This window comes from Phalangium opilio, unplaced genomic scaffold, assembly GCF_054372755.1.
Source record: "Phalangium opilio isolate 3A_F unplaced genomic scaffold, DU_Popi_V2 ptg000003l_1, whole genome shotgun sequence".
NCBI lineage: Eukaryota > Metazoa > Arthropoda > Arachnida > Opiliones > Phalangiidae > Phalangium > Phalangium opilio.
In genome coordinates, this window is record NW_028324145.1 from 13,077,721 (window position 1) to 13,097,025 (window position 19,305).

Sequence of the window (19,305 nt, forward strand, 5' to 3'; positions counted from 1 at the left end):
GAACCCTCCTAGCTCCTTTTACACCCCCACCTCTCTCTCAATCCCGGCCATCTGACATTTTAACGTATATAAGCTTACAAACTTGGAGATTCTCTTTTCCGTACGGACCATGCTCGCTCATTACGACCGTCTTTATGTCGACTCCCATCTTCTTGTAAACCGTTACGTTGGCCCTAATTGTTACTAGGGATCAAAAGGAAATCCCTAGCATCTCTAAGGCCTCTTGGACCTCCCGCTACAGCGATTGAAGTTTCTCTTTTGCTGGTTTTAGTTTTTTTTTTCCCTTCTTCCGTTTGGAACGATGTTTGGCCTTACAGGCTTTGATTTGTGATTGAACCCTAGTTAGCTTGTTTACTTTCAATCGCTTCGACAAGAGTAGTAAAAGAAAGGGTAAAAGTTCAATTTACACAATGTCACGGGGGCTAATCTTTAATTGGTGTAAGGACTGATTGGTAAATGTTATAATTGGAATGTTACCTTCCCTTGAATTATTTCTTGGCCTTAAGGTTTCCTGAGATATTTTTAGATTCTCGATAATTTTCACTTCCGATCGTAGTGCAGGATATAGTTTCGGAAATGCGATTGTTTTCTCGGAGCCTTACGGGTGATTCCCTTTCTATCGAATTCTTCTCCGGGAAAGCAATAAAGCCATTATATTCCCTTTTCGAGTCATTCCCGCCGCCCTTTCTACTACCTAGAGGGTAATAAGAATTGGCCCATCAAATATCTAAAGCATCATCCGTGTACTGGTTCAATTGCTAGTTTGGCGTATAGAGAAACTCTTACATCGAAGTTGCCCGTTGATTTGAAATTGTTTATGAACCCTTTTTTATTTTTATTTCCGATCTCACCTATGGGGTAGTTCTGTTTAATTCACACGCTACCTAGCTGTCTCCTTTGGCTTTCATATTTATAACCGCCCATGAGATATGGTGTAGAAACTGTAGGACATCGTGATCGAGATGGACTGTCGAATTTAACCCAGTTTTGTTTTCACGCCTAAATGTGTCGATATTGTATTACTATTTTATATAAATCTGTAGAAGTTCGAGGAAAAATGACCCCCGATGGACCCGAAAGAATCGATCAATTTAACAGGGAAGCCAACTGAAGGGACACCCCATCCTCCATACACAAAAAAAATAAAAAAAAGCGATACATTAAGTATATATTCTTTGGCGACATTTTTGACCCCTTTCCGGCCGCGCGTCTGAGAGTCAAATGGTCATTTTTTCATCTTTTCCCCATCTTCCATCCCTTTTTTCTTTCCGCGTCCTCTGTCTCTCTCTCCAGCAGCTGACCAGAAGCTATAAAATGTCCCCAGTTCACGACCCCCTTCTTTAACTCCGTTATAAGTGCTATTTTCCCCCTTTCCGCCCCCCTTTGGTCAAAGTGTCCCTTATTTTTTTTTCTGGCCACGGCGCGCGATCTTACAATTGGACAGATGCGAAGTTAGGTCGAAGGTCACGTCGTCCGTCGCTAATCAGTTGTGACCACCAGGCCTTCAACCCCCTTGCCATCCCTTCGCACTATCCAGCGGGTTTCCTTTCGGTTGGGCTAACCCTCTTCTCTCTCCCCCCCCCCCCCGACGTCTTCTGGCTCTCGTTTGATTTTTTGACTGTTCCTGTAGGGATGATTGATTTGATGGCACTGTGCCGTCTTGGACGAGGGTCAAAACCTAGTGGCCGAAACCTCAACCCCCTCCCCTCCACGCTCTCTTCTCTTCTTTGGCTTTGCTTCCATGAATGTTTCATCCGATATATTTTTGGGTTTCTTTGGGAAAGATATATTTATGTCCATCTGGAAAGACCTGGAGGACATGGCGAAAAAGTTGCGGGCTGGATTCAGAGTTGGATAAGCGAAGAACGCTGAACTGAAAACTCGACAGTTTTCCCACGACGACGTTCTCGCGACACCTATCTGTATTATGCCAAAATATCAAGGGATTCGATGAAAGGGGATATAAAATAATTTCCTAGAAAGATAAATTGGGGATTTTTTTTTTCTTCTCTCGCTTCCCACTCGCTCTTGGAAGTATAATCTCGTATGGCGTTAAGAAGTTGCTCAATAAGAAAACGGTTAGAGCCGCGAGAAGCGGAGGAAACCGAGCGAGCTAGTCAGGAGGTTTTTCCCTGGAGCTTAAGCTACAGCTCCTAGCCGGAAGAGAGGAGCTCGTTAAGGAAGAAATAGGGTGCTAGCCGATAACCAAAAAGATCTCTTCCTCCCAAGCATTTTTTTCTCCTCTTCATCCTCCGTTCATTCCTCTTCTCTGGGTTCATAATTTGGAAGTAAATGATAAAAACGTTTCGCTCTCCGGTGTGGATCGAACCTTTGTAAAAATGTTACGGTTGCCCTTGAAGATAACTTCGTCGCGTTATGACCTTCCGTTGATCCTTATAAGGGTGAAAATCCCAAACATTTGTGGGAGGGGAAGGGTGTATTTGAAGTCGAGGCTCGGGCTCGCGACATCAAAGTCTTAGGCTAGTTAGAGCTTGGAACCGGCCTGACGTTTATTAAGCCCACTCTGGCCGATCCCTCCTTGTCATAGCTTCTCGCGTCACTCGCCACGAGTCTTAGCTCTCCGTCGACGACGTTAAGATCGCGATGCAACCCCTCAGGCTACCCATCTTCCTCTACGCGCCCTTTAAAAGGCTTCCTTTACGTCTGGAAGGGTTTTTTCCTCCTTAGTTATTTTAGCCTTTGCCTTGGTACCAGTAAATGCGTCTGTAGATACCTGTGCCTTGATATATATACAACCAGAAAAAAAATGTTTTTCGATTTAGGTTTTCTTTTTTATCTCTCAATCTTTTCCGTGTTTGGTGTTGGTCCCCAAAATCGATAGAAAAACGTAAAAAGTGTCGTCGGGAACCTATTTATAGAATGAGGTTAAATATTTTTGGTTTTTTTCCTCTCCCTTCGGGGTCGTCCGTCGCATGCAGCCTTATTTTTGACCCTAACACACCCTCGTGACCAACTAAAGAAATTGCTTTTTCGTATATACCTTCATTTGCCATCACGCCAGGACTTATGTGTTTGTGTCTGTATTTGATGGGGAAGGACGGTGACCTTTGACATTGTGACCTTTTCTAGGGGTCAGACGGTTATTCCTAAATAAAGGAGGATAGTTTGGGGCTGGAAATAACCACGCAGTATTATGGGCCATTAATCTTACTGGCTGTTAAATATATTAATTTTCATTTGGGATTAAGTAAAAGTCTTAAGAAATATTATAATTAATCTTTGCGTTGCGGTAGACGTTTTTGGCAGCTTTTAATCCACCTTAATCCGCAAAATGTTGCGCTATTTTGTTTTATATCCTATATTAAGGAATTATACGTCGATAAATCTTAGATAATTCATCATATATTTTCGACTTTAATATTTTTCTTGGGTGACAAGTCTTAAGCGCCTATGTTGGGATATTTAAGGCGCAATCTTTCCACCGTTAATATTGTTTCCTTCAGTTTCTTCTTTCTGTTTATGGTAGGAAAAGGGGGTTAATTTATAGGATGTTATGAGATTTCCAACTATACGGAGTACGGAAGGATAAGGAGAGGAGAGAGAGAGAGAGAGAGAGAGAGAGAGAGAGAGGTGATGGCGTAGCGTTTCTCAACACGCGAAATTAAGCCGATCTGTTTCGCGTCTCTCCCTTTTGCAGACGTTGACGTTTCGATTAACGTTTCTTGGCTGGCGCAAACGGGCGACGTCAAAAGGGAGGACCTCGCGCTCGCGAGCCACGCGATAAACGACTTTCAATCCATCCCTGACAACAATATGAACGCGAAGTTATGTAATTCCTTAAAATTCTAACGTGTCCCAACTGTCGTGAGGTGCTGCGAGATGATAGAAAAAATTACCTCTGAAAACTGAAGGTTAATTCATTTTTGGTGCAAACAAATAAGGGAGAAAAAAATAAATTAGAAAACGCGGTATAGAGAGTTAGACTTTTATCCATGAAGAAAAGCGAATGAACAGACGCGCCAGGGTGTCACGGCATTCATCCACGATCCCTGGTAGATAACGCTCTTTTCGTAGTGTTTGAATGGCCATTGATGAGAGAGAGATGCTTAGGAGAGAAATCCAGTAAGTGCGTGCTTTGAACATCTCCCGCCATTTTCTTGGCGCGCTTCACCTCTTAAAAGGAAGACTGAAGGAACTTCCTTCTCTAGATTGTCTTCCATCGCCCTCTTCCCTTGTCTCGAGTGCCTGCCTCTAAAGAAAAGGATGAAAAAAATAAACCCTTGATTTTAAAACTCTCTCTCACTCTCCTTTTCTCCTTCAATTGTTGGTGACGCCGAGTATTTCCGGTCTCTCTGAAATCAAATCGTCCAACCGTCAATTCATTCCAAGTCTACCATGAATGTTTGAACGCTCTTGCAATTCGTGACGTACCTACAACGCAACTGTATGTTCAGGTTTTGTTTAGACCAAGGTCAAAGTTTATTTTATTCAGTTTTGCGTAGGAATTGCGAGGTTGAGCCTTTTATTTGATACTCTCGAGTCTTTCTCCGAAAAAGGTTGTGGGTGCATAGTTGCCAGTCCAATCTAGTCGGACTGTTTCGCCGAAAATGGCAGCTGCCAGAGTCGGGATCAGTGTTTTTCTTTTGCCCCACTAAGCATTCAATCAAGCAAAACGAAAATCCGGTTTCTATACTTCTTTCCACTCGCAATCTTTCCTTCATTGGCTAGATTCGTTTGCGTATACAGGGAGTTGCGTTGGGATTGTTGCCTCAATGCCGTGTGAGAATGACGTTTGCCAGTTCCACGCTACCTTTTGATTAACAATTTAATTCTTAAAACGGGTTTTCGGTACAAATTCGTGTCCGTATCGTTGCGGAGAAGTTTTCTAAACACGGGGAAAACAATATTGCTTCCAAAAGACCCTGTTTGTTTTTGTGTAGAAACGGATAGGATAGAATCTTTGTCGGCTCAAGTCTCAATGCGAGTCGCTTTGTTTCCCGGCGATGGAAGTCAATTGTCTTCCGCTAGTCTTTTCATCTAGCCGGAATGCGACCCTAAGTGCTTGGGTCCGTCTGGCGGAAAGCGGGTTACAAAAGATTATATAACGGTCCGAAAGTTTTTAGAAGGAGATTCTTTGGTTTGTCGCGAAAATTCCGTTCGCCTCTCAATGTCTCAATACTTTTCAAAGGAAAGGTTTTTTCTTTTCTTCTTCTTCTTATATTATCTATTATTTTTGTTTCGAAAATATAAAAAAATATACTCGCCGTTATTTGTTCAGCTGTTTGTAGTGTATGGATTTATTTATAACTTATTGTTATTACAAACAAAAACAAATGTTTAAATACGGAAGTTGGTGGTCAAAGTTTAAAAGCGACTCTTTTTTGGGTTTTTTACGAAGAATGAGTCGCGATGACTGCGCGAGACATTAAGTGTTATGTGGAAATTATCAAAGAGAAAAAGAGTAATCGTCCCTCTTACTCCTTAGTTTTGTATCTTCCTCGGATGTTGGAACGTTTGGGATGAAACATAAAAGTCCGACCTACTTTTTTTTTAGATCCCTAGCGTCTAGGCTAAGTTTCCTTTTGGGCTTCTAGGGAAATATCCTGGCCGTTATTCTTATTATTTTTTGGCTTCAGACTGGCCATTTTATCCGTCCCTGACGTAATGTTCAGTCGGAGTTGGGCGTTAGTCTACAACGTTTCCCTCGGTTTAGTATCGTAGCTCGAAAGATTCAAAGCGAGGTTGAATCTGGAAATAGTTCCACCCGTTAAGGATGGTAAGTGAAGCTTTTGTGATATGGCTGGCTGCTGGCTTGGCGAAAAATGGTTTCTTTAGTTAAAGAAGGCAATTCCGAGTTTAGCGCGCGCAGCTCCTTCTTCTGGGATCCCCTTGGTCGTCGTTTCAACCCATTATCGACAGAATTTTCTTCTTTTTCTCCTCCGCTTCCCTTTTCTCTCTTTCTCTCTCTCTCTCTATCCGAGATTTTTGCTCTTTTAAATATATCCGCGCTTTCCGAGTTCCAGAGAAAAAGGAAAGGATGTTTTAGAGAGATCTAGATGTGTAAAAAAAGAGCGGCGGCGGCGTCTAGATATATTTCTTCTTTTGGTTTCGCGCTATCTCCTCTGACGATGGGTGTCTAGGCGATTTGCCTAAAGGACCATTTCGACGTGGTACAATATGACGGTAAGGGAAAAATATTCCACCGTATTTTCTATTCTAGGACAGGCTATTGTATTGTATTGCCTTCGCGGTGCAAATGTTAATTTTTCGAAATGTTGAACTAAATTTCTTCTTTTGAAGATGGATTATTAAGTATAAACGAAACTCCGTATTCTCACCGCTTGTTAAAGTACTTTTAAGGACAGTGACTAACTACTATCAATTTAAATAGTTAATTTAAGTTACAAATATTAATATTTTTCGTTATTCGATTTTTTCGACATTATCACGTGGTTGGTCACTGGTGGCAAAGTGTATGGTGGAAATGTCTTTAGAATTTCTATCGGATGTTGTCGACAATGGCATTGGAACCCGCGTGGTTTTTGTTACGGTCTCTAACATCCCGCATCCCGCGTTTTCACTCTTTTGGCTGGAAAGTCGATTTATTACGTATTCCGGGATATAGAGGATTTTTTTCGGAACGCTTTTTTTCTCTCTCTTCTTGGAGTTGATTATGCGTCGTCGTTTATTATATTTTGCGCCGCTCTCCTTCGATACTTCCTCGCGTTTTTCTTGTCCATTGTACTCTATCCATTCCATTGTTTATTATTTTTTAGGAGGTTTTAGGGATAGGAAAGGCTTAGGGCTTTACTTTCTCTCTCTTATCCTCCATTTTTTTCCTTTCTTTCTTTCTTTCTCTTTTGGAATATCTTTTGTGAAAAATAAACTAGGTTTCGCCTCATAAAAGCTGCCCCCGTCTTGACTTTATTGGGTAATTTGTGGCCCGGAAAATTGACTTCAAATGTAGCGAAGATACTTGGTGATAAAGGGAATTTGGAATTATGGTTGGGACACGGTGAATATAAACGAAATAGAGACTGAAATTGGGATTAGGTGATGTTAAATCCTCCGGTTAAGAAATAAACGAACTACAGTAAACTTATTACGAATTCAAGTTTAATTAACCGGTTAATTAAATATTGAAGCTTAATTTAATTAATGCAAAGTATACCGATACGCGAGACCGTATAAAAACCTCAAAGTATCAATTTTTGTCACTTCAAGTACCTTTTGGTTTCTCCATTGAATGAAAATTCTAGATAACTTTTTCTTCATGGCACGCTTACTTATTTCAGCGTCGATAGATGAAAGGGGAGGGGGAATAGAAAGTCTGTAAAAATGTCTACGACGAAAAGCTTTCTCCTTCTCTATTCAGACCGGTACTTTTTGAGCTTCCGAAATGCAAACACGTCTTCTCTTAATGCCTGGTATCTTCTCCGAGTTTATTCCCTTTTCTCTCTCTCCTTCTCCGCTCTCACTCATCTTGCTCTTCCGTTTTCATCCCTGAAAGTAAAAGAAACCCTAGGGGGTATTTTTGGACCTCCATCCTCTTCCTCCCCCCCTCCCCACCAGTGAGCTTCCCTTTAGGTTCCCTTTCTTTGGTATATGGGAGGTGGTAAGAGATGGCCATTGAAAACAGGTGTGCCCACGCGGCAGCAACGAATCTTTCTCAGTGTCTTTATATATACCCCCTTTGGAAATGTTTGAAATGCCCGGAGGCGCCTGCGAGCGCCGCTGCATCGCCTCGATGACGTAAAATAGCGAACAAGACGATACTTAACGAGAAATTGGTTTTTCTTTTTGCCGTATGGTTGGTCCGTGAGCGGATGAGGTAGAGGTAATATCCGCCCAGTGTTTACCCATACTATAGTGGACCCTCTAGACTAAATTTCATTCCGAGATTAAACCAGAGTCGAAGGTAGACGTCGTTTTTATTGAATTGGACTCGTTTTGAGGCGATTTACCTTTGAACTGTAGTCAATGTTGTGTGTGACATTACGTTATACTCAGCCGCCTGCTCATGTACTTTTATCAAAGCCTTTCTAGCAGTTTTTGACCCGGCGAGCGAGTGTTTATGTTAAACTATCTAATCACTACATTGTTTTTAGAGCTTTTCCAAGCAATTATTAGTAGTACATTGAAACATTCAAAAATTTTACATTATTAACTGACTCGCTTAATATTTTCGAGTCCAGTCTTCCTTTTCTTCTCTTCATGACGTCAGTAGGGGATATCCTTTCTTTTGGGTCCATTGGTCCGCTCTACCCTGACTACCCACCACTCAATTTCGGAAGCCTCTTCTTTATACTTCCATACCTTTTTTTTTCGTCTTCTTCTTCTTCTCCGCAAATCCCCTAAATCTTCTTCGCCGAATGAAAATTTCAGATCGAAGAAGGTCGCGCGCGAGAGCTAGAGACTTTTCTTCCAACCTGGCTGCTCAACTCGTGCCAGAGAACGCGGGGGTGCGGGAAACATTAAGCCCAATCCCTGATTCAATTTCCCAAAAGGTGAGAGACGAGAAGATGCTAGGTGGAAAAAAGGAAGAAAACTTCTATTACGCGAAACACATCCTCTCTCTTGGCGCGTTAAGCTATCCATCACCTTCCGCTTCTTCAGTTTATACCCCACGCACTAGATTTGCGCAACACTCTTTTTTCTATTTGCATAGAAGCCTAGACAAAAAAGGCTTAGCGAATATGTATACTTGATAAATAAATAAATAAATAAATGGATCACGAAGGTTTCAGTTGTGTGTTTAAGGCATGTTTTTTTAATTATGTACAGTTTTGACCTACTGGCTCGCGCGTTTCACGTCATCTAGATTACAAGGCGAGCGAGCTGGCTGCCCTCGTACATTGTCTTTCAATTTTATTCAAATTCCTAAGGCCTTATATGTCACGTGATCGCGTGACCGATACAGTTTTTCGGGCGAGTGTAGGAGTGAAGATAGGGGAGTAGGAAGCGGCCATATTTCGTAAGTGGCTGGCACTCTTTATTTCTTTCTCGGAACTAAACTGAGCGCGAAAACGGGGACGGAAGAACAAACTTAACGAGGCGGATTTCTTCCGTCGTGACTGTGTATTACTTTTTCCATCGCGAAGGTATACCAGTGTCAAAGGTCGGGTCTTATATATTTTGAAGGGGTACTTGTTTTTGACGGAAATAAGGCTTGGGCGGTGGTCAAATCTCAACCGATTGAAGAATGAAGCGAAAAATTGGATGGTTGCACGTTGGACGTAAACGTGATCCACTCGCGTGCTAGGCTACCCCCCACTTCGCTTGACCAAGTCGTTCAAGAGGCCGGAAATTTGTGAAGTTATTCTCATACATAAAATTCCCAGAATCATTTCGGAGCTCAGAAATTCATTTTCAGATTGGAATATGATTTTCTATTCCTTTTTTCTGCTTTTTCCAATGGGGGACACTAGTTTACTACGCGTTAATCGTAACTATGTTGAGCAAACTTTGTTTGGGAGAAGTGCCAGTGGATTTAATAGTACTTACGCGTCACTTCTTTTAAATTCAACTTCATCACTAGCTCGACTAATGTTTGAAAAATTCCGTTCGCTAAAAGGCTGAAAACGAAAAAGGCGGTGGCGTAGCCTCGTGTTAAAGCGGTATTCGAAACTTTGAAGGGTGTACTCGAGACGCGATTTTATTTCGTTTCACGACGTCCAGTTTTCCATAATATAAATGTCCCATTTTACGCGGCCAATTTACTCCGTTATTATCCGAAAGGAGTGTCGGGGTAAGGAGCGAGGGAAGGGAGGGTGTACTCGCGTTCTAGGAACGATATTAGCTCGATATCGCCGAGAAGGAGAAATAATATCGGGATCCCTATCGATGATTCATGTTTGATCTTAGGCGGGAAGAAAAAAGAAAGAGAAGAAAATGGCTGGAAAAGTAGAGATTGAGGGAAAAGGGTGAGTGAGAGAGTAAATAAATCATCCCCCCAAATCAATATTATAGATTAGGGAAAGGGTTTGACCTACGCTCTTTAATATTGGAAAGGGAAGACGCCCCCGCCCCCGCGAGAGAGCCCCCGTCAAAAATATAACCGTCGAGCGAAAAAAGAAATTCCTCTTGACTTTCGTCAGCCGGTTTTGTTTCGCGCTGTCGCCGAACAAATAAATTTACTTTCTTTTAGAACAAATAATTTCCCAAAGGGATGACGTTTCAAAACCTCCCCCCCCCCCTCGGGGTTTTTTTTTTTTCCACCGATTTCGTTCTTTTTGAACGCGGCTTTTGGGGGATATGGTCAATTAGACTTGGATACCAAAAGGAAATCGCCAAATTACGGTGTCTAAGGGCTTTCGTTATTACTTTGAAAACAAGCTGCGGAATCAAGAAGAATGATTACTAAACCTTCGGGGCCGAAAGGAAGTAAAATTTAGAGTTAATCCGTAACGAAAGAAGCTTAAGTCACTGGGAAAAATCACCGACGCGAAAAAGAAAAAGGAAAAAATAAAAATAAATGTAAAGAAAAAGATTGGTTGGTGGAAGAAGAAGTATAGATGGGTTGCGGAGATTTTTCCTTGGGAAAATTCGAAAAGTAAATTACGAGTTGGTTGGGTAAGAATCGGGCTCGAGCTTCTGGGCGCGGGAAGAAGGAAGGAATAGAGACAATTTTGTGGAAAAGCCGTAAATCTCAGCGCCCTATTAGCGGTCACTTAGCGGCCTCAACCTGGCTTTTGGAGCGAAGAGAAATTCGCAATTTATGGGGGATTCCGAAGCCTTCCAATCGGATCTCGCGTCCACCCTTCTTCTTAAGTCCACCCTAGCGTCACCACCCAGGGAACTCGGTGAACTCCATCCATGGTCGAAACATTTATTTACTAGCCACTAAAGTGAGAATAGATCCGAATACCGAGAATGCTTCCCAGAGAAATCTTACTTTCAACTTGTCACTAAAGTGTTAAAGCCTGAAGAAAAAAAGGGCTGGTCAGTTTTTATTATAGTCGCAAGAACAGATCGAAGGAAACAAAGCTTGTTCCATACCCTATGGACCAAAGTTCCAAATTCAACTATTCAAGGCATTTTAAAATTAGAAAATAATGGGCACATTGTCAATCCTTTTATATTTTTTTTTTTTTTTAAAATTAAGACTCTCCTCTTTAAGATGGTTTCACGCAGTTTTGAATCGTCTTTACGAAATTATTTTTTTTTACCCTTGGATGAAAAGCTATGGAATTCATCAAATAAAAAATGGGAAAAATGAGAAACAATAAACTGTTCCATGGACCAAAAATATGGTAGTCATCGATTAACACCCCAGGGGCCAGGGAGATAAAAAGCGACTTCCGAAACAAAAGACAGGGGACCCCCCCCCGGCGTAAGAAGAACCCCCAACCAACCTCCGGATAGAAACAGTTAAACCATGTTTTTCAAAAAGCTTAAAAAAAATAGTAATTTTTTTTTATCCAAAGTAAGAAATTGAAGATGAGAGTAATGGAGTGGAAAACATCTTTAACGCGAAAAAAAAAAATCCCTTCTCTCATCCCCCATCGTCGTTGCGCTTTTCATCTACAGCTTCGTGCCCGATTTAATTTAAAAGCAATTGCAGCGTCTACTATCCCCCTCTCTCTCCAGCACTACCCCTGTTCTTTATGGTTTACCAATTGGCTTCTTGGCAAGGCTAACAAATAATAAGGAACCCTGCCATACGCATTTTTTTTAATAAATCTAGGCCCTAGCATATCCTTATGGACAACCAATGTCTTTGTAACCTAGGCGAGATAGTGTTCATGTCGTTTTATTCAAATGTTGGAAAGCAGTTTGTTTTTGTTCGTTCAATTCTTACTGTAACTTAATTTGGGTTCTGAGATTTTACTTGACTTGAAAGGCATCTGATATGCAAACCATCACTTTTACTAATTTACACATAACCATTTAATCAGCCATTATTTCTTTGAAATACGGGAGAGAGGGAGAGTGCTCGAGAGGTGGGGTAAAACATGGTTTAAAATCTGTTACGGATGCCTGGTTCAACACAAAGAAGATTTTAATTTTACTTAAGGCATAAATCTTGTATACAAATCGCGTTTTTTCTCCTTTCCCCGCTCGAAAAGAGAGATATTTTGCGGGTGGCTGTGTGTAAGAGGAAAGAATTAAGCGGTTGTCCACCCGTTTTGAGAAAGGCAAGCATCAAGAAGGCCGAGGCTTAGATAAAGAGGATGAGCTTTCAGGGTTGTTGGGGGAGAATGAAAAAAAAAGCCTCAGATTAGCGGCGCGAGCTGAGCTATAGGTCTTTTCTTCAAGACATTAGGCGGTCTTCCGCTATAGTTTTTCTTCTAAAACTAAGGGAGCTTAGACAAATTATATTACATCAGGAAAACATTGATTTTGCCTTTGGAATCGACTACATACAAGGTGTTTCTGATATCTCTGTAATTAAAATGTTGTAGACCCCCATGTTCTTAGGCACGTTCAACTGAGTTAGACTTTAAGAATACACCCTGTATACCGAAATCGTTGGGAGGTTTCGTATAGCGAGTTTACGTCTTTATAATTTGTCTGGGTTTTGTCCTCTCCGGTTATAAATGGAATTTGGGAATCTTTTAGGACCGCTGTTCCGTTCCCTTTTCTCTCTTTATTCGTTTAATTGCCGCATCCTCCCGGAATATCCCTTACAATTAGGTCAATTAAAATCGATACAATAGCCCCAGGGCACAAAGGGCTAGCTAGCTTCGTCCGTTCCCCCGACTCTGACGAGAATTTTAAAACCAGATCCTTCTTCTTCTTCCTCTTCTTCTGTGGAAGGGTTTTTTTCTATTAGTCTCCGAGACTGAAACCCCATTTTAGAAAAGGGGGGTTTTTAATATCGAATTAGTGGGACCCCGGCAGGCTTTAAATTTCTTTCAGGGCCTTCGAGGGTGGTGGTTTAATTGATAATCGAAAAGAGAGGTCGTAATTATTGTAAGATTGCCTCGTCTATTTTTCTAATTAGATTGAATTGAAATTAAACTAATTGGATGCGTTGACCTCTCCTATGGGTTAGACTTTACCCGGGACTTTAATGTGTAGCGGGTGGGTTACCTCTACTGGGGCAATTTTGTTAAATTAAATAGTTAGGCTTTTTGTCTGAGAAAACCGAAAATATTATAATAAATTAGTATAAATATAAATATACTCGCAATGACGTCACAAATTCCGATTTAAAATTGGGGATTAATTTGATTAAAATAACGCTTTATTAGATTTGTCTAATGTTTTCGTTGTTTTCCAAAGTTTTCCTCAACTAAAGTCTTTCGAAAATTGGTTAAAAGTGTTGAAGGACATCTCTATCTATATCTTGTAGAGAAGAACCAACTCGGGTGCTGTTATCGTTTCGCGATGTACGTCTTTCTTTCTTTCTTTATTTTTATTTAATGCTCTCAGTGTGCAGAGACACACGGCTGCAGCAGGGAAAAAGAGGCTCGTGTCATCTGTTGCCAAAACACGTCAGGCGTTAGCTTCACCAACTAAAACTAGCTCGGTTCATTCGTTTTGTGAAGTAAAAACTCCAATAAAGAAGAGAGAGATAGAAAAAATATTCTCCTCCTAGATCTAATTTCGACACTAGTCAAGCCTGGGGATAAAGCGGGTAGTGAGTGGGTGCAGGGAGGACCTTGTGCGACGTAATAATAGTTGGGACAGTAAAAAGAGAGAGACGGACGGATAGATAGTGAGATAAAACCCAAGGCAAGCCAGTGCTACTAACGAGATGGTTGAGGAATTCGTAAAAAATAATCCTTCCAATGTTGGAGATCTTGTTTAAAACTTAAAGAACAACTTTGTAACATCGGATAAGACCGAATCCGTAAATATCGGCGCGTTTTTTGATTTTCCAATCTTATACCTTTTATTGAAGTTGTTCTTTTTAAATTAAGGAGGATAAAATTTGGTCAACCATTCCTACTACTTACTTGTAGGGTTGCGAAGGGATGGAGGATGGGGAGAGAACTAAATTGACGCGATTGGGATGGTCGGGAATGGCCAGGAAAGAAGCGGGGTGGTAGAATAGGATTGGAAGAGGCTGAGTGAGAGGGGCAGAAGGACCGAAGAGAGGAGGGTTAATCGGGTACCGTGTCCCGACCGTATTAGTGTCATGGCTGGCAGCCCGTCTCTTACACGTCCCCCCCCCCTTTCCCTTGGTTACCCAACTCTCTGGAAAAGATCGTAGAGCTATAGGATGAAATCCTTCTTTTTTTCTACGTCTCTCTCTTTTCTCTGTCTTTAACCCCTTCTAACGTCTCTTCTTTTCTATCTGAAGTTGGGTCTGTCGGGCACTTTTTGATCCGAAGTCTATGGTTGCCCTTTGGCCTTTTCTCCAATTAGCTCGGGTGTCCGGCGCAGATCCTAGTGGGTGCTAGTTAGTAGTAGTAGTACACTCTTAAAAAAGGGGTTCTAAAAATACACCCTAAAAGCTCTAACGAATTGTCCCAGATTTCACACCTTTTATGTACTAAAATAACTCCATTTGAAATATTTTATGAAGCATTGATTATTCCCTAAAGGAATACATTTTACTCCCTTAACGGTGTCTGTTTCACTCCCTTGACGGTGTCTGTTTTACTCCCTTGACGGTGTACGTTTCATTCCCTTGACGGTGTACGTTTTATTCCCTTGACGGTGTACGTTTTATTCCCTTGACGGTGTACGTTTTATTCCCTTGACGGTGTACGTTTTATTCCCTTGACGGTGTACGTTTTATTCCCTTGACGGTGTATGCTTTTATTCCCTTGACGGTGTATGCTTTTATTCCCTTTACGGTGTATGTTTTTATTCCCTTTACGGTGTATGTTTTTATTCCCTTACGGTGTATGTTTTTATTCCCTTTACGGTGTATGTTTTTATTCCCTTTACGGTGTATGTTTTTATTCCCTTTACGGTGTATGTTTTTATTCCCTTTACGGTGTATGTTTTTATTCCCTTTACGGAGTATGTTTTTATTCCCTTTACGGAGTACGTTACTATGTTTTTATTCCAATTACGGTGTTACGGAAGATAAATGTATATTATCAAAAAAGGTTTTAAGTCTACATGGTTTTTAGATTACATGCCCAGTGTGTTAAACTGGATTATATGATTGAATTTATGCTTTTCCACACATTTCCAAACGAATATAGAATTTATTTTTTTAAAAAGGGATTCAAAATGGTTTTAATAGCCTTATTCGGCTTACTTAGATCGAGCAATAAATACTCGAAGACTGTTAAAGTCTTGTTCAATAGCGGTATGTATTTTAAATTAAAAATCCAAAATGAGCAAAACCAAGCGAGCATCGCTGAAGATAGTTCATTCACTTCAAGGACTTTTACTTGATCTACGTAAAGTCCATACACATTGCTTTGGAATATGGATTTTCCTTCGAAGACTAGAATTGGTTCATTTTGTAGTATTTCACTGTCAGCTTGTTTCTTATGGAAGATCCTTGACCATTTCTCTTTCACTATACTGGGAATAAGTAGCAGAGTTCCATTTCTTTTTTTATCTATGCAAAATATAAAATTGAAATTCCTGTTTAAAGCAAGTGTACTAAATCAAAGCAAAATGAAGTTTCAGAGTAGATTAAATTTGAATTTTCAGGGAGGAACTAACATATAGCAATTAGATTTAATAGAAAAATACCCTTCAATTTAATCGAAAATACTCCTTCAAAATATTAAATATATTTGAGAATAAATCTCGTTCATCCAAAAGACAAGTAAAATTACTTACGTTTATCGGTGCCTTCACTGGCATGATTTAAAATTTGATTTTTAAGCTCCTTTACGGTAGACGGGGCTATGGTCCATATTCTGTTCTCATGTGTTGCTAGTGATTCATTGAATTTCTTCTCCACGTTTATTCTTTTTATCCGTTGAAACTCGTGAAAAATCTGAAAAAGAAATTTTTTATGTTGCTTGTGAACGTTTAATAATTGCATATTCGCCAATACTTGATTAATATTGCACAATGCAGGGTATTCTTCTAGAATGTCCGAGACGGGAATTGATGATTTTATTTTCTGAGCTCTGTCAGCAAAAGTTCTAGTCATTTTGGAGTTAATTAACGGATAATCCACTACTGTTTTCTTCATTTCTTCTTGCATTTGTTTAATGTGTTGTTTTATACTTCTTGGATCCTCGAGAGATGTTGGAACCTATTTACGAATGTATAAAACTATGATTGACACCTCACCTTATCAATTATTATAAATATAGTAGGGCATAATTAAACTCTTTCTCACCACAAATCTAGAAACCATCGGTTGTGTTCTTTTTCTGGAACAGTTGATCTTTTCCTCAGCAGATTTTGTACTGCTATTTGCCTTTTCGTTATCACTCTCAATCTGACTATGAAGTTCCTCATTACCATCCGTTTCCTCAACACTTGTTTTATTTCCGAAGTTATTATTTGATGAATTTAAATTCTGAATTTTTAAGTTCTCTCTACATTCCTGATTGGGGCATTTATTTTTTCTGACATCCTCTTCACGTTTTTTGGTCATAATTTTACTTTGCTCATTTAGTTCATCATCTCTCTCAATTGGCTCTTCATAACTTTCCATTTCTTTATCACGATTTTTTTCGTACTGATTTGAAACTTTAGAGTTTATTTCAATATCTCTGTCTAATTCGATACTGGGGGTATTAACTTCTGTTATATTCTCAATAACTGTGTCTAATTCGATACTGGGGGTATTAGCGTCTGTTATATTCTCAATATTGGAACCACTGTTATCTTCATTTAACTCAATGTCCACCACACTATTTTCTACAGTTAAATTTCGGCTTCCTAACCTATCATCTGTACATAACTTATTCAAATCATTTTCATTTTCTTCTATTTCATGTTTCTTTAATGCCAATTGCTCCTTTGTTCTGCCATATAATTTCCTATTTTCCTCGACAATGTCATTATTCTTCATGTGCTTTCTGCTATTTTTGAACTTGTTTCGTAGCAATTTAATCCATTTTGCCTATAACCCCCTCCCCAAAAGATTAGTCTGAATAATAGAAGACCAGAAGCTCTGTCATTATTTTCATATATATTACCGAATTTCCTAAATGTGGGAACTCAAGGGTTAACTTTGTGGCGACAATTGCATGTGATGGAGGATACCTGTAAATAAAGCTCATTAGAATTATACTTAAAATTCCAATAAATTCTTACTTACACCGAATATTTGTAAATCAGATCATTATATAAGACGTTGGTCAGTTGTCTATCAACTCTTGATTTCTCCTGTTTGTTTAAATCGTTGTACTGATCTTTGTTCATCGAAAGGGTATTGAATTCTGGGAGTTTATATTCTAGTGAGAACTGAGCTCTCGTAACTTTTGGTTTTTCTTTAATGGTATATTTTTCAGCTTCCATGACACTAAAAATTCGCTAATTAATGCCTGTCCATTTTAGAAACCTAACATTGCTCAGAAAAACCTTTGTAATTTTCCATTGATAAAGATAAATGTGGTCATCTTTGTTTCGTTAAAGTTACATAGGTTTTTAAAGTCAGAGCTTAACGTAAATTATTATAAAAAAATATTATACCAGGTGTCCGAATATTCTATGCTAGAAATCTCTTCATTGTCATTTTTTTCTCTCTATCAAAATTTAAATTATTTTCAGCTTTTCATCTAATAGACCAATTCGAATATTACATAGAGTGAAAGATAAGAAACAAACTTCCAGGGGCACGCCACCATACTGGATAATTTCCTTCTCGTCACGAGACGCCACTAGAGGCAGCTCACGCTGACTTCATGTGAGAGGTTAGCTAACTCGGTCCTACCTCTAGCGGTATCTCTAGCTGGAGCGAGTGAAATTATCCAGTATGGCGGCTTGCCCCTAGAAATTAGTATTCCTGCATGTAATATTCGAATTGTTCTATTATGACTCTGTTTCGGTACTAATGCCAAATGAATTACGACAGCCGAAAAGATTTGCTTAAAGTTAAAAAATTCCTTACTTGAGTGTCACTACTACTTTCTAGAGATTTACCCGCTTCTCTTAAGTCATCTTTACATGGGGTTATCTATCAATTCATTAAAAAATTTAAACTTTATAAACGCCAACTACCCTTTGACATAAGAACAAAAGTATTAAAATTATACTAACATCGCTTTTCGCTCTCACCAATTTTATAATCATTTTGTCTTTAATAGATGAATTGTTACTTAGATCAACATCTTGTTCAAAGTCTTCATCATATGCCTAAAAAACGAATATTTGATTATATCGCACGCAACATTCTTGTATTATTACAAATAGGAAGGGTTAAGAGTGAGAAAATTACGCCCCCTGGCTTCAAGACTACGCTACATCTCGCTTAGCACTATCAAAGGCTATAGCTTCCACTCCCTACTCAATTCTCTCTGCCTCCAAGGCTCTCAGCACGCTTCCAACTGTTGGTACAAAACGTACCCTTTTTCATCCTTTCCCATTTATTTTTCTCGGTATTTTTCCCCTCGACCAAGGTCGTCTCTTTGACCCGGTCCTCGCGGTAGATTTCCATTTATTCGTGAACACCTGATTTTAGGGATTCTAGGAAAATCGGCGACTTTTTTTTTTTGTTTGTTTGCTCCGTTTTGTATGACGAGCTAGGGCGTTATACAAAGCCTTACAGCTCCAAATTCTAACAACGGTCCCTTTAGCTGAATACTTAAGGGGCCCTCCATAAAGAAATGTATTTTTAAAGTGGCGTTAAAGCTTTTGATATAAAATTTAGAATGTTTTGGCATAAAAAATGCAAAATGGTTTTATTAAATAGAGACCGAATTAAGGTTCATCTTAGTCTTTATTTTTCCTGGTTACGATATTTTTTACTTTTACCTTCGTCTGTGGGAATGTGAGGGGATTTTATAAAACGTTCTAACATAATTCTTGAGATTGATTATTAAAAGAATCGATAAAAGTAACTTCATTTTCTCTTCACCCTACCTTTTAAGGAAGCTGATAATATTTGCGCTAACATAAGGACGCTTTGGCTAGAGAGTTTGAGACATCAACCAAGAGACCAAACTAGACGCTCAGAACTTCAGTTTAGTTAAGATAAAATTTCAGAACAACATGTACACATTATAAATAAAATTGATAAGCGAACGTGTTATAATTATCACGCCAAACTTGAAAGTTATAGCACACTCTTCTTGGTTAGGTTCTTAAACTCTCTATTAGGAAGGTAAATCGCGAACAAAATTAAAAATTACTTACTTGGTAAATTAAGTCGTCATGATTTACGTCAGAGAACGATGGATCCAATAAAATAGATTCTTTTACATTAGAAAGTGTCGGCTGGTCAGCGCTTATTTTCAATTTTCTTTTGCTATTTCCATAGCAAATTAAGCAAAGAATATTTGAACTCATTTTCTACATGAAACG

General features: G+C 39.5%; 2 protein-coding genes across 2 annotated transcripts in view; one reads left to right on the plus strand and one right to left on the minus strand.

The window, feature by feature from the left end:
• LOC149717948 (nucleolysin TIAR-like) overlaps positions 1-19,305 on the plus strand; it is a 223,007-nt gene that overhangs the window by 121,359 nt on the left and 82,343 nt on the right. The gene's annotated exons all lie outside the window — the stretch shown is intronic.
• Positions 14,329-19,290, minus strand: LOC149717949 (uncharacterized). Its single transcript, XM_089841727.1, has 10 exons — positions 19,138-19,290; positions 18,043-18,138; positions 17,894-17,959; positions 17,476-17,528; positions 17,102-17,305; positions 16,980-17,046; positions 16,172-16,903; positions 15,881-16,084; positions 15,661-15,820; positions 14,329-15,433 (listed from the first exon to the last, which is right to left on the minus strand). Exons 1-10 carry the CDS (start codon positions 19,288-19,290, stop codon positions 15,072-15,074), a joined length of 2,097 nt encoding a protein of 698 aa, XP_089697853.1. The 3' UTR covers positions 14,329-15,071.

What these genes read in the sequence shown, in the direction of transcription:
- LOC149717949 (XM_089841727.1), bottom strand. Translation starts at nt 19,290, where the DNA reads ATGAGTTCAAATATTCTTTGCTTAATTTGCTATGGAAATAGCAAAAGA. An exon ending in AAAGTAGTAGTGACACTCAA is followed by an intron (nt 17,529 to 17,893) that starts GTAAGGAATTTT and finishes AAATTTTGATAG; the next exon opens with AGAGAAAAAAATGACAATGA. An exon ending in CGATGGTTTCTAGATTTGTG is followed by an intron (nt 16,085 to 16,171) that starts GTGAGAAAGAGT and finishes ATTCGTAAATAG; the next exon opens with GTTCCAACATCTCTCGAGGA.